The 14,749-nt window shown below is 44.5% G+C and overlaps 1 protein-coding gene across 2 annotated transcripts in view; it reads left to right on the plus strand.

The window, feature by feature from the left end:
- Positions 1-10,533: 10,533 nt before the first annotated feature.
- Positions 10,534-14,749, plus strand: part of cdh17 (cadherin 17, LI cadherin (liver-intestine)) — a 162,707-nt gene continuing 158,491 nt past the window's right edge. The window contains exons 1-3 of one of the 2 annotated variants that reach the window (XM_085992657.1): positions 10,535-10,648; positions 10,742-10,789; positions 14,492-14,561. In XM_085992657.1, the coding sequence (XP_085848783.1) occupies positions 14,505-14,561 (57 nt within the window). In that variant the 5' untranslated portion in view covers positions 10,535-10,648; positions 10,742-10,789; positions 14,492-14,504. Of the gene's footprint in view, positions 10,790-14,491; positions 14,562-14,749 lie in introns of both variants that reach the window. The other variant, XM_085992656.1, reaches the window with a different exon arrangement.

Consider the following 14,749-nt stretch of genomic DNA (forward strand, 5'->3'; position numbering starts at 1 on the left):
AACTTCGGCTGTATAAATCAATTTGAAGTGCATACCTGCACAAGGCAAGTCACTGATAATGTTTGCCATCGCAAAATTTTGACAGAGTTGCAGGATCTCATAAGTGTCTTGGGCATATGTGGCTAATCATGCCCTGACAACCCTCATTATTTTGTTAACAGAAACTCCCTGAAAGTTCAATTATTATGCAATTACAGGTGCCAACTCCATCATGTGAGTACAGAGTGTGCTGGTAGCTGTCGTGATGCATTTGACCTTCAAAAGCGTCCCTGCCCTGTTTTACAATGAAATAAAGAAAGAACTTGCATTTATATAGTGCCTTTCACAACCTCAGGACGTCCCAAAGTGCTTCACAGCCAATGAATTACATTTGAAATGTAATCGCTGTTTTAATGTAGGGGCATTCAGCAGCCAATTTGTGCACAGCAAGATCCCACAAGCAGCAACGAGATAAAAGATGCAAGAATGCTACCATTGAGCCAAGGCAGACACCAATGAAGGTCAAGTTTCAGAATGGCTCTTTGGAGACACTGGCTACCCTGTTCCTCCCATGGCTCATGACACCATTGCATAGGATCACCAATGTTTCAGAAGAGAGATATAATCACATAAGATCAAGAATTCGAATAGAGCAATCAATAGGTATGCTGAAAGGAAGATTTAGCTGCCTGTATAAGTCAGGGCATGCCATGCAGTACACTTTTAGCATTGTCTCAAGAATTGTGATAGCCTTGTTGTGTCCTCGCTTTCCAGAAAGGACAAGATATTGATATGTCAGAGGAGGAGAAGCAGATGGAGACACCGTGGAGGCAGAATTTTAGGCAGAAGAAGAGGAAGCAACTGCAACAGCAACAGCAACAAGAAAACTGCAAAAGAAGCGTACCTTTACTGAAGCCTTTGCTACTGCTTGTCAAATCACATTTCCCTTCATAGAGAAGCACTATTTAGACCGACCAGCCTTGTCCTAATTTCACTCCACTGCTCCTTGTATGACTGGAAAAATCAAAGCCAACACATTACACTCACTAAAAAGGAGACATCCTTGTTTAATGTCTCCAGAAAATCCCAAATTCACACTATTGTCCTGAAGGAATGATTGTGCTGCAGAAAAAGACACTGGACTCTATTGCTATCCCATTCATGTGCCACACATCTGCTAAGAGGTTGTACAGTGCCACCATATGTATCCAATGCTCTGCAAACATTCTTTTCATGGAGCCTGAGATCGTCATCCACATGCTTTGCAGCCGGAGCCTGAAATCCCTTTATACTGTGCTCAACAACATCAGACTCAACTTCAACACATTCATCCTCTGGCTTCCCTGTGCTCTATGCTTCACCCAGTGGCATTTCCTCTTCTAAACTATTTTGGCGATCCCCAGTCACCCTATCTGGGCTGGTGATTACAAGTGAGAGTGATAGGGTGGGCAAGTTTCTGTGCTTGGTGGCAGATGTAGATGAAGCTGATATCTCATCATCAACCATTTCCAGTGTGTTGCGGGTGTGGTAGTGGACCCAAGTGCAGACAGACAGCCAGAGACCTGAGATGGAGTAAAACTCAAAAGATGCTTTAGTAGAAGGCTCTTCAAATTCAGGACATACAGGGAATTCTTCAAACAAAAGATTAAAGTAACAATTCAAAGAAACAAAAGCGAGTATACAAAACGGAGGGCAAGGACTAGAAACTAACCTGTGACTTGCAGGCATGAGAACTCAAGACTGAGCAACTGGGGCTGGAAATAGTCAGCTTAAATAACAGGCCTGATTACTCTGATGAGACAATTACTCTAATGAGACACAGGTGAGGAGAGAGGTACAGAGACATGGCAGCAGTGTACTGAGGCCTCCTAAACCGCCCTCTGGCGGCCAGCAGAGGAATGTGTAGCTGGGACCCTGACACAGTGTTTCTTCTTTGTCTGCTGATTCCGAAGATACAAAAGAGACACGAGTTATCAGAGGTTTGTGATGGATGCGCGGTAAGCCACTTCTCTAGTTTTAACTCATCCACAGCTTTGTTCTGTACTGTTCCTGACACATGCATTTGTGGGCAAGCTGACTTCCTCTGCCAAGTTTTCCAGGCCTACTTGGGTGAAACTGCACTATTGCTGGGAAAAAAAACATGTCCTTTTCCTGTGCAGCTATGTTAGACATAGACATAGAAGATAGGAGCAGGAGTAGGCCATTCGGCCCTTCGAGCCTGCTCCGCCATTCAACGAGATCATGGCTGATCATCCAAACCCTAGCACCTGGTCCCTACACCGACAGCCATCCCACCCAAGCCCTATCCCCGTAACCCCACATATTTAATCCCCCCTAACACTAAGGGTCAATTTTTTTTATCATGGCCAATCAACCTAACCTGCACATTTTTGGACTGTGGGAGGAAACCGGAGCACCCGGAGAAAACCCACGCAAACACGGGGAGAATGTGCAAACTCCACACAGACAGTCACCCGAGGCCGGATTTGAACCCGGGTCCCTGGCGCTGTGAGGCAACAGTGCTAACCACTATGCCACCATGCTGTGAGCCCACTAAGGTTGCATTAAGGACTTCAGAATTCTGGCCCATTTATTTTTAGCCCATATTTGACAGACTGAGCCAAAAAATAAATGGATGAAAAGTTTTTCAAGAAGTGTTTTAACAGATTTGATTGCCTTCTTCCCTTTGTTGATAGGTGATCGATAAGGATTGGTTGTTATCTTGGTAGTTTCTTATTAGTAGGTTCCTGCTGTTTTGAATTTTGATTTATATATTACCAACTGAGTTCTGACTTGTTACTGTTTTAAGAATATGAAATTTGAGCCAATTAAAATGTGTGATGCCACAATGTGACACGGAAATGTAATGCTCAAAGTATGGTGCCCAAAATGTGATGCCAGAGTGTGACACAAAAAGTATGACATGCTGGATAGGAAATGTGAATTATCGTACTATTTTTAATATATTCATAGAAGTGGATCTCCTCTGGTACTGTTCATGGTAAGTCCCAATATGTGCAGTTTTATAAAGACAGGAGAATTATAGCATTTAATGCAACATGTATTATTCTTCTGCTAATGTTTAGATGTGTATCTCTTAAAGTTGTAATTGTTCTGCGTTCTTGAAATGAATACTTGGGTGGTTACAGGTCAGATTGCCTTTCTTTCTCTATTTTTAAGTGTTTGAAGCTGCAAAGTTTAATAGTTATTAAGTAAATGGAAGTTGATGTCACTCGGAGTTTAATTGTATGGTGAAGATATTGTGGAGAGTGGAATGTGCTTGTCAGTTGCAGCTGAGAAGTATACAACATTTGTAGGTTGCTTTCTATCTTTAATAAAATGTGACATTTTGCTTGAACAGGCAATACATTTGTAATATATTACTACAACAATAGCACCTTTAAGGTAGTAAAACATTCCAAGGTGCTTCATAGGAGCATTATCAAACAAAATTTGACACCGAGCAACATAATGATATAATAGGACAGTAGACTAAAAGCTTGGTCAAAGAGGTAGGTTTTAAGGAGCGCCTTAAAGGAAGAGAGAGGTAGAGAGGCGGACAGGTATAGAGCGAGAATTCTAGAGCTTAGGGCCAAAGCAGCTGAAGGCACGGCCGCCATGGTTTTTATTTTATATTCGTTCATGGGATGTGGGCATCGCTGGCAAGGCCAGCATTTATTGCCCATCCCTAGTTGCCCTTGAGAAGGTAGTGGTGAGCCACCTTCTTGAACCGCTGCAGTCTGTGTGGTGAAGATACTCCCACGGTGCTGTTAGGGAGGGAGTTCCAGGATTTTGACCAAGTGACGATGAAGGAACGGTGATATATTTCCAAGTCAGGATGGTGTGTGACTTGGAGGGGAACTTGGAGGTGGTGGTGTTCCCATGCGCCTGCTGCCCTTGTCCTTCCAGGTGGTAGAGGTCGCGGGTTTGGGAGGTGCTACTGAAGAAACCTTGGCAAGTTGCTGCAGTGCATCTTGTAGATGGTACACACTGCAACCACGGTAAGCTGGTGGTGGAGGGAGTGAATGTTTAAGGTGGTGGATGAGGTGCCAATCAAGCGGGCTGCTTTGTCCTGGATTGTGTTGAGCTTCTTGAGTGTTGTTAGAGTTGCACTCATCCAGGCAAGTGGAGAGTATTCCATCACACTCCTGACTTGTGCCTTGTAGATGGTGGAAAGCCTTTGGGGAGTCAGGAGGTGAGACACTCACCACAGATTACTCAGCTTCTGACCTGCTCTTGTTGCCACAGTATTTATGTGGCTGGTCCAGTTAAGTTTCTGGTCAATGGTGACCCCCAGGATATTGATGGTGGGGGATTTAGCGATGATATTACCATTGAATGTCAAGGGGCAGTGGTTGGACGCTCGCTTGTTGGAGATAGTCATTGGCTGGCACTTATGTGTCACTTATCGGCCCAAGCCTGAATGTCGCCCAGTTCTTGCTGCATGCGGGCATGGACTGCTTCATTATATGAGGAGTTGTGAATGGCGCTGAACAATGTGCAGTCATCAGCGAACATCCCAACTTCTGACCTTATGATGGAGGGAAGGTCATTGATGAAGCAGCTGAAAATAGTTGGGCCTAGGACACTGCCCTGAGGAACACCTGCAGCAATGTCCTGGGGCTGTGATGATTGACCTCCAACCACCACAACCATCTTCATTTGTGCTAGGTATGACTCCAGCCAGTGGAGAGTTTTGCCCCCAATTCCCATTGACTTCAGTTTTACTAGGGCTCTTTGATGCCACACTCGGTCAAATGCTGCCTTGATGTCAAGGGAAGTCACTCTCACCTCACCTCTGGAATTCAGCTCTTTTGTCCATGTTTGGACCAAGGCTATAATGAGGTCTGGAGCTGAGTGGTCCTGGCGGAACCCAAACTGGGCATCAGTGAGCAGGTTCTTGATGAGTAAGTGCTGCTTGATAGCACTGCCGACGACACCTTCCATCACTTTGCTGACGATTGAGAGTAGACTGATGGGGTGGTAATTGGCCGGATTAGATTTGTCCTGCTTTTTGTGGACAGGACATACTGGGCAGTTTTCCACATTGTCGGATACATGCCAGTGTTATAGCCATACTGGAACAGCTTGGCTAGAGGCGCAACTAGTTCTGGAGCACAAGTCTTCAGCAGGAGAGCCGGGATGTTGTATCCAGTGCGCTCAGCCATTTCTTGATATCACGTGGAGTGAATCGAATTGGCTGAAGACTGGCTTCTGTAATGGTGGGGACCTCAGGAGGAGGCCGATATGGATCATTCACTCAGCACTTCTGGCTGAAGATGGTTGCAAATGCTTCAGATTTGTCTTTTGCACTCACGTATTGGGCTCCACCATCATTGAGGATGAGGATATTCATGGAGCCTCCTCCTCCCGTTAGTTGTTTAATTGTCCACCACCATTCACAACTAGATGTGGCAGGACTGCAGAGCTTTGATCTGATCCGTTGATTGTGGGATTGCTTAGTCCTGTCTATAGCATGCTGCTTCCACTTTTTAGCATGCATGTAGTCCTGTGTTGCAGCTTCCCCAGGTTGGCACCACATTTTTAAGTACGCCTGGTGCTGCTCCTGGTATGCTCTTCTACACTCCTTATTGAACCAGGGTTGGTCCCGTGGCTTGATGTTAATGGTAGAGTGAGGGATATGCCGGACCATGAGGTTATAGATTGTGGTGGAATACAATTCTGCTGCTGTTGATGGCCCACAGCGCCTCATGGATGCCCAGTTTTGAGCTGCTAGACCTGTTCTGAATCTATCCCATTTAGCATGGTGCAGTGGTCACTGCTACCAATGCTGACATGGACAGATGCATCTGCAACAGGTAGATTGGTGAGGACGAGGTCAAGTAGGTTTTTCCCTCATGTTGGTTCTCTCATCACCTGTCGCAGGCCCAGGCCAGCTCGGTCAATAGCGGTGCTACCTAGCCACACTTGGTGATGGACATTGAAGTCCCCCACCCAGAGTACATTCTGTGCCCTTGCTACTCTCAGTGCTTCTTCCAAGTGGTGTTCAACATGGAGGAGTACTGATTCATCTGCTGTGGGAAGGTGGTAGGTGGTAATCAACAGGAGGTTTCCTTGCCCATGCTTGACCTGAAGCCATGAGACTTCATGTGGTCTGGAGTCAATGTTGAGGACTCCCAGGACCACTCCTTCCCGACTGTATGCCACTGTGCCACCACCCCTGGTGGGTCTGTCCTGCCGGTGGGACAGGACATACCCAGGGATGGTGATGGAGGAGTGTGGGACATTGGCTGAAAGGTATGATTCTGTGAGTATGACTATGTCAGGCTGTTGCTTGACTAGTCTGTGGGACAGCGCTCCCAATTTTGGCACATGTCCCCAGATGTTGGTGAGGAGGACTTTGCAGGGTCGACTGGCCTAGTTGTGTCATTGTTGTGTCCATAGCCAGTGCCGAGGTCGATGTTGGGTGGTCCGTCTGGTTTTATTCTTATTGTTTTTCGTAGCGTTTTTTTTACAAACGAGTGGCTTGCTAGGCCATTTCAGAGGGCATTTAAGAGTCAACCACATCGCTGTGGATCTGGAGTCACATGTAGGCCAGACCAGGAAAGGACGGCAGATTTCCTTCCCTAAAGGTCATTAATGAACCAGATGGGTTTTTACGATAATCCGAAAGTTTCATGGTCACCATTACTGATACTAGCTTTTTATTCCAGATTTATTTAATTAACTGAATTTAAATTCCCCAGCTGCCGTGGTGGAGCAGTTAAAATCGGGGATGCACAAGAGGCCAGAATTGGAAGAGTGCAGAGATCTCGGAGGGTTGTAGGGCTGGTGGAGGTTACAGAGATAGGGAGGGGCGAGGCTATGGAGGGATTAGAAAGCAAGGATGAGAATTTTAAAATCGAGGCGTTGCTTAACCGGGAGCCAATGTAGGTCAGCGAGCACAGGGGTGATGGGTGAACAGGACTTGGTGCGAGTTAGGGTACAGGCAGCAGATTTTTAGATGATTTCAAGTTGATGGAGAGTGGAAGATGGGAGGCCGGCCAGGAGAGCATTGGAATAGTCAAGTCCAGAGGTAACAAAGGCATGGATGAGGGTTTCAGTAAGTAACTCTGCAGTGGTGCTGCTCAGTAAGTCAGAGGATGTGCTGTATTATAAGGTTGGGGAAACTATACCAAGTGTAGGTATATGTCCCTTTATGCTGCAGTGTATAATTGTTAATTAAACACTGAGTGCATATACCAGTCAATTAAGAGGCTGCTGCTGTTTAGTAAACAGTTGGTGAGTTCACAGAAATATTAATTTAGATAATAAAAACTGGGATTGAAAACCCAACACAGCGTTGATCACAGCATAAATGACAAGATCTGCCTGCCTGTGATCTCGGACTCTATCCCCGCCATGGTTTGCAGGAGCAGGAGATGATCCAATTGATGCTTGCCTACCTATTCTGATAACATTGCAAGTTTCTCACCTCAGCTGTACATCTCCCACTCCCTTCACCCCACCATTGGTGGCTGTTCCGTCAGCCATCTGGGCACTCAGCCCTGGAATTCCCTCCCTAAACCTCTCCGTCTCTCCACCTCTCTCTCCTCCATTAAGAGCCTCCTTGAAACTCACCTCTTTGACCAAGCTTTTAGGACCACCCGTCCTAATATCTCTTTCTTTGGCTGGCTGTCAAAGTTTGTCTTATTCTGCTCCTGTGAAGCACCTTGGGACGATTCCCTATGGTAAAGGCAAGTTGTTGTTAGAACGACCCAAGGTGCTTCACAGGAGCAGAATTTATTAAATGAAGTTTACCCTAAATAAAACTCGTATCAAATATTTGCTGATATCGAAAGTGAATGGGGGAAAAATTCAGTTGTCTGCGCCTCCCGTTAGCGCCTTAAGAGGGCGCTAATGGGGCACAAAGCAACTAGCGCCCGGGCGCGGCAATGTTTGCACCGCTCGCGAAATTAACTAGACATTTTGCGGCGGCGCTAAACACTGCCACCACGATCTCCTGCGCCGGCAGATCGTGATGCCAGTCGAGTGCGTAATGCCCCGGTAACGCCCCTGGACTGGATATTGAGTGGCGCCCCCTGTCTTACCGCCTGCCACTAGCAACGACAGGTTGAGGGGAGCATTTTGCAGTCAGGAAGGGGCCAGGGGAGCGCTATCTAAAGGCGACCGCTTCCAGCCTTTTTTTGTCGGTGACATTTTTGCACCACGCATTCTGAGAGAGAGAGAGACTTCTGGAGAGATTCAACGCTGTGTGAAGGAGTTTGGGGTACTGAGCAGCACTTTGCAGGTTGATTTTGATTTGCCCTTCCTTGTATCAATTTAGAAGAGACTATGGGGGCTGCACTCTGAGCTCTTTCCCTGGTTCTCTCCATTGTTCTTTCCAGCAGATTTGATGTACAGGTCTCTCCAGGCTGAGATTCAGGCCGAGATTCAAGGCTGCAATGAGCAGGATGTGGATGGAGAGCAAGATCAACCCTCCCCTTTAAGATAAAAACAGAAAATGCAGGAGAAACTCAGCAGGTCAAGCAGCATCTGTGAAGAGAGAAACAGAGTTAACGTTTCAGGTCGATGACCATTCGTCAGAACTCCCCTTTAAGAATTGGACGGTGCCAGTGTGTCTGTGTTCCATTGCTGACTGACATCACATGAGCTTCGCCAGCGCTGTGAGGTAGTGCCTCGCTCCTTGGCCTTTTCGCCTTAAGACAGGTGTTTGACGTGCCTGATTTAGCGCTCCAATCACCTCCGGGGCGATAAAAGCCAAGTTTGCCGTCGGAGGCAATAATTAGCGCCAGGCGCTAAACTTTGCGCACGGCCGATAATGGCGCCCCAAACGGGGCGATACCGAATTTTTCCCCCAATATATGTAGATGCAGTAGTGCCGAGTCAGTGGATTCTTTCCCAAGACTATATTTCAAGACCAGTCAAGATGTTATGTGGAAATCTCACAAAGTTAAAGCAATTAATTTAATATTGTGTTGTGCACACTTTGTCTCCTCAGCTCTTCGCAATGCTCTGTCAGTGTCCAGGTATTGCAAAACTGCTACTGATTTGATTGATTACTGCTCAATCACTCCAGTCTGTGCTCATATTGGCTTTAGCCCCTACTGCATTATTTTAAAAGATCAATATTTTGAACTTCCGCAATCTGACACCTGGCCTTCTGCCTTGACCTGGCTGGAATTGCATGATTAATCCACTGAGTGCAGGGCTGATCACCTCCTGTGCTCCCCCCCCCGCAGCCCCACATATCCCCCAACCAGAGTTTAAGGTTTACTTTGAAATAAATCAATTCTGTCCGCTGTGGGCTGCTTTTCTTCACACTGTTGACCAACCTTCAGGTTTGCCGCGGGACCAATCCTCCACTACACCCCCCTCATCAGACTTTCCATTTAGTGGATTGTAAAAAAATGGAAGGTGGCTGCTTTTGAGTTTTTTTAACAGAAACAACCACTTGCTTTATGGGCCCAGAAATCTTTAGGCCTGGGGCGCGTGGTTTGCCGGGCTGCTGGCCAAAATTTGGGGTGGACCTGCTAGGGTTCTGCCCCCTTTCAGCCCCATTAGAACTCAGAGGCACTTTCAGGAGTGGGCGTAATATAATGCAATGTAAATGAGGGAAATATAGCATGCAACATATTTTGTCCTTTACACACAAAGTGGAGTGGGAGCGCGGGGGGGGGTGGGGGCGACGACTTTGAAAGCCAGTTGGAATTTTTCACTTCCACTATGATTAGAAAGCACACTGTCTACTGTCTTGAAGCCCACATACTTGCTGGATTAGTAACTTACCTGGACCACAGCGGCAAGTGACAAGGAAGTGAAAAACACTTGACTGTAGTGGTCTTAGCAACAGGCCAATTTCCAGTCTTGATGCTCAGTAATTTGCTGTTATAACTGGCTAAGAAACATTAACATGTTTCATTTGCTTCTTCAGCCTAGAAAATGGTGTAAAAAGCAAACGGAACTGTTTGAAAATGTTCAATCTCCCTCCCAGAGGCCCTGCTGTGAGCCCACTATTGTTGCATTAAGATACTGCAGCAAATTTCCTTCTCCACCCCACCCCCCCATCCACCCTCGCCCCCCACCCCGCTCCCCCACCCCCACCTCAGGTGGGCAGAAATGGCTCAGATGTCTGCCCAAAGTATTTTGATGATACTGACCCCGGGATTTCAGACGGGGCAGGTGCATTGACAGTGGGGCAGGGAGAAATTCTGTTCTGCCCCAAATCTGCCCACCCTCTCCCAGACCACCCAGGAATTTTAAACCCATGATTTTTTTTAACAAATGGTAGATAGAAGACTGTGTTAAAAAAATTAAAACAAGGTGGGTTTTTAAAAAAAAAGGAGGTAGGCATTTAAATAAAAAGGAGGTGGGATGATGGCTGTTTTTTCGTAAAACAAATGAAAGTGGCTTTGTTTTGAAAAAAAACCAAAGGGGATTATTTGTCTGTGTTGTGCTTGGGGTAAAGGGATAGTGCAAATTGTGCGACCGGGTTTGGGTAGAATTTTGAATCGTTAAGCAATATGGAAATTCAAAGGGGGCATGGTAACAGCAAAGGGGTGTGTCTTAACATCGCTTGATATTTGTACTTTGGGGTTTGGCAATGCTGTAGACTGACTGTTGCTGCACCTTTGTATATGACTGAAACGATTTGAATCAGGGATCTTTCCGCCTTATTTGTCAAAACACGTCGATTGTATTTTATAAGGTACGGATCCGAGTAAATCATTAGCTGCAATAAATTGACGGTTGAAGTTTGACAAAGTCTATTTGGTATCAGTTCTCGCTTTGTTACTTTCAGCTTCTGAACCGAAGGAGATAAAGCAAAAGCCAAAAACCTGATTGCCAGGTAACTGAAAACTTATTTTACATATTGCAGCTGCTGTTTGTGTGTGGTATGAAAATTTAAGATTGGCAGTAAGGTAGTGTTAGAACTTGCAGGGGCTGCTTCTAAAACACAGCCTTGTATCTGGGTGAAGAGGCTGGTTTCCAAAGGGCGTAGTTCTTGGTAAATGTTGTGCAATTGACAGCTGGTGGCAAGCTTATACTGCAACTTACAGTGTAAAAAAACGTTTGTTTCTGTTTTTGACCTAAACAGTATATTTTAAAATAATTTTATATGACAACGTGGAAGTACAAACTGCAAAAAGTAATGATTTCACTAATTTGTCTTGGTAATATCTTCAGTTATCTATTTAAGAAGAAAATGAGTTCTGTACAGTCTTGTGACCGATTTGTGCTTTTGTTCCATTTCTGATTGAGGTTTTATTGATCTGACTGCAGACTGAGGTGCTGATTTGAAAAAGAAATTGTTAAACAGCTCTTGTATAATGTAAAAATGGTGACTAACTGAAGTGTTAGTGAGGCACACCCAATTAATACAACCTGTTACAATCAGGTCTGACAGGTTTATAATAGCTTGCTGTGCTTCTGCATGCACTCTTGACATTATAAAACAATACAATAACTGTGACTATCCACAAGTTACAGTAGGCAGCACTCTTTATAATCTCAATATATTATTGTACTACATATTTAGAATGGTTTCTGTGATTTTTTTGATGTCTTAAAAGCAAATAAGCCTGGAAATTAGCCTGTACAGTATTATAATGCAAAAATAAACAGGTTAATGCCTCCTATAAAATAGCAGACAGAAGAATTTGTACAAACATTGAACACAAAGGTGCTCAGTGTTTGTACAATATCGCACAGTGTAATTTCCATGCTAGAGATTAATTAAAATGGTTTCATTTTTTATGCTTTCTGTCAGCATCTTTTATTGCTTTTCAAAATGGCTCAAGTTTTAAGCATTAAATAATGTCAGGAAGTTTTTTGTTTGAAGATTAATTTCTTTAGAAATTGTGTAAAACTTAGTCAATTTTGTATAAAAGTATTATAGGTTTTCAGAATAGAGACTAAGGTATGGCTTAAAATTTAGCAATGATTAATATCTGCAGGGCAGGCCTCTGGTATGGAGGCTGTGCAGGTGGAGATGACACAATCGCTTGGTTTATTTAGTAATATGGATTGAGTTCAGAGCTGCCGTTCTCTACATCGTGAGTTCTTGATTTTGGTACATTGTCAGGAAAAGGGAAGAAAAATTAGATTGTGGGCAAGATTTCTGTTTGAAAGTAAACTATGAAATCTTCTCCATAATAAAAGCAGGTTTCCTCTCATTGCTAGTTTCAATGTGGAACTTCAACCCCACCCCACCCCTCCCCCAAGGAAATCAACATGAGGCTGTACTCACACACCTCTTAGTGATTAAGAAGCGGTATTCACTGAGGTCTGGGAGTAGTGATTCCAAACTGCCATTGTTATCTGGGAAATGGTGTGTGGCAGGAGAAGTCTAAAGGAAAAAAATAATTTTAAAAATTGAAGAAATAAAATTAAAAAAAATATATATTATTTATATATATAAACAGGTTGTGCAGTGTTTCCCAGAATCTGCTCTTGGCAAAATACATACTCAGTATGTTATGCTTTGAGTTAGATGGTGAAAATACATTCAGGTCCTACATCGCTATCACTTCCATAAAACCTTTTGTCCATATCTCATTGCCACCATGTTTACGCACACTCACTTGTTTAAAGAGTGAAGGCTTTGAGCAGTTTGTTTATCCTCCTTTCTCTAGTACCGTACACACAGGCACCTGTTTGTCATTCAATCAGACCTCATATTGAAGCAGCCAAGAAACCATTTTGTGAAATAACCCAACAGTTGATTCTGTTGTCGTGCAGCGCTGCTGCCATTGCTGCAGCCTGCAGTGTCAGGGTGCCTTCCATGGTGTTGAAGAATCCATGCTGTGAAAGTGAATTGCAGCACTGTGCTTTCCTTGGGTGTGATGAAATAACTGGGAGTTACAGGGCAGATTCTTTAACAATGTCATATATAGCAAAAGTGAAGGTCAAACTGTTTACAAATAGTGGTAGAATCTCAAGATAGGGTTACTGTCTTGATATTAATGATAAGTATAGTATTTGTGTTTTAACTTATCTTACTGTTTGTGATGCTGAATTAAACATAGTAGTGAAACATAAATGAAAGGGTAGAGTTGAAAGTGATGGGAGACTTGAAGGTACATTGGCTTATAAATTTGGCTGCGCAGTGCCTGTTTTCGGGTGCTAACTTGCCTACTAAGTCCCCAGTGTAGTGGACAGAAATTGCGCTACCTGCCATATTGGGAAAGGACAAACAAAAGGCATTCATTACCCACAGCTGAAGCAGCTGTTAGGCCTTTTGCATATGCAAATAAGGGTCCTAATGTCTGCTTGAGACTTCCTCTCTGAGGTTGGTTTACCCTGAAGCAGCCAGCACCATTGTTGGCTACACTTAGGTAAACCAGCCATAGCGATAGCCCGCCAACCAAGAAGGTAATTAACTTAGCTGAAAGTGGAGCTTATCCCCATCCCAGACCCTCAGCATCCTCTGCCAATCTCCCGATTGGGCCCCGCGATTCTCAGACCCCCGGCCCCGGCCCAACCTGATCCTGGACCTGGCCCCCAGCCCCAACCCCCAGACCGACCCGATCCCAGACACGATTCCAGGCTCAACCCTAGGACCCCCTTACCTGAGGTCCACTAGCAGCAGCCAAATATTGCCCAACTCTTCACTGGCGGGCTATGATGCCACATTAACACTATTATAATGAGGCCTGAGGCCCAAATATCTGGGGAGCCTCGGGCCTCAACATTCAGGTGCGGGGAATGTTCCCTGGGCCCCATGTGCAGGGCACACCAAATTTCTGGGCCTTTGACTCTGTCCACCTCCTGCTTATGTTCCTCCGGCTGATACCTCACTTGCATCACTGACTCATTGACTCCACATCCCCAGTCTATTGAATTCAAATGCTTGTTCCTACTTACAAACCCCTCTATGATGTTATTCTACTCTACCTCTACAATTTCTTCAGCTCTAAGTCCCAGCTCACACACCCGTTCTCTACTTTCAGTGGCAGAGCCATCACCCATCACATCCTCACACTCTGCAACTCTTCTTAAACTCCAGGGCTTGCTGCATCTCTGTCCATCTTTAAAAGCCTTGCTGCATCTCTACCCTCTTCTCCTCCCCCTCAAGTTCCTTCACTTCCTGCTTGTTCACCTCTTCGCTTGTAAAGTGCTCTGATAATTTTTTTATTCATGGGGAGTGATATGTAAGTTGTATATAGCGTAATATAATTTATACCTAAATAATAATAGGGTAGATAATTATCTTCAGCGTCTGGCTGGCAATCTGGCAGGAGGGTTGCACGCCCTTTATGGAACCTACTTGATTTCCTTCCATTCCTTTCAATGGAATGAAAATCAGGCTAATTCCACAAAGGGCCTGTGAGCCATTCCGCCAAATAAAAATGCAAGCCTTCTGCAATATTTTTTTTTCAACCAGCAGATAACTGGGCATGAAATTATGCACTCCATATTATAAATGATTTTACCCTTTTAACTTGTATAATGCATAGAAAGTGCTTTAAAATCTCCTGATGGGATGTGGAAGATTATTTTACCTTTTTGCAATGAAAAATCTTACTATTCATTTGTGTCCGTGTTACAGATACTGAGACATCATGGGGACATCCAGTCACCAGCACCGTGACAAACTGCTTTTACTTTTTGTTGCACTGGTAAGTTTTCATATTGCATCAGTTTTTATTTTGCAATATATAATTAATTAACATTTTAATAACTGCTTAATGTAAGTGAATTTATACATTTGATGTGACAGAATTTTAGCTGAGCCATTGTAGCTGAGTTCGAGTTTTTTTAATGTTCTCAGGATTTTAATAGCAAAGTGCGATGGGCGATCCCCTGG

This window comes from Somniosus microcephalus, chromosome 7 (assembly GCF_052327205.1).
Source record: "Somniosus microcephalus isolate GS21.2 chromosome 7, FLI_Smic_1.0, whole genome shotgun sequence".
In the NCBI taxonomy this organism is placed as follows: Eukaryota; Metazoa; Chordata; class Chondrichthyes; order Squaliformes; family Somniosidae; genus Somniosus; species Somniosus microcephalus.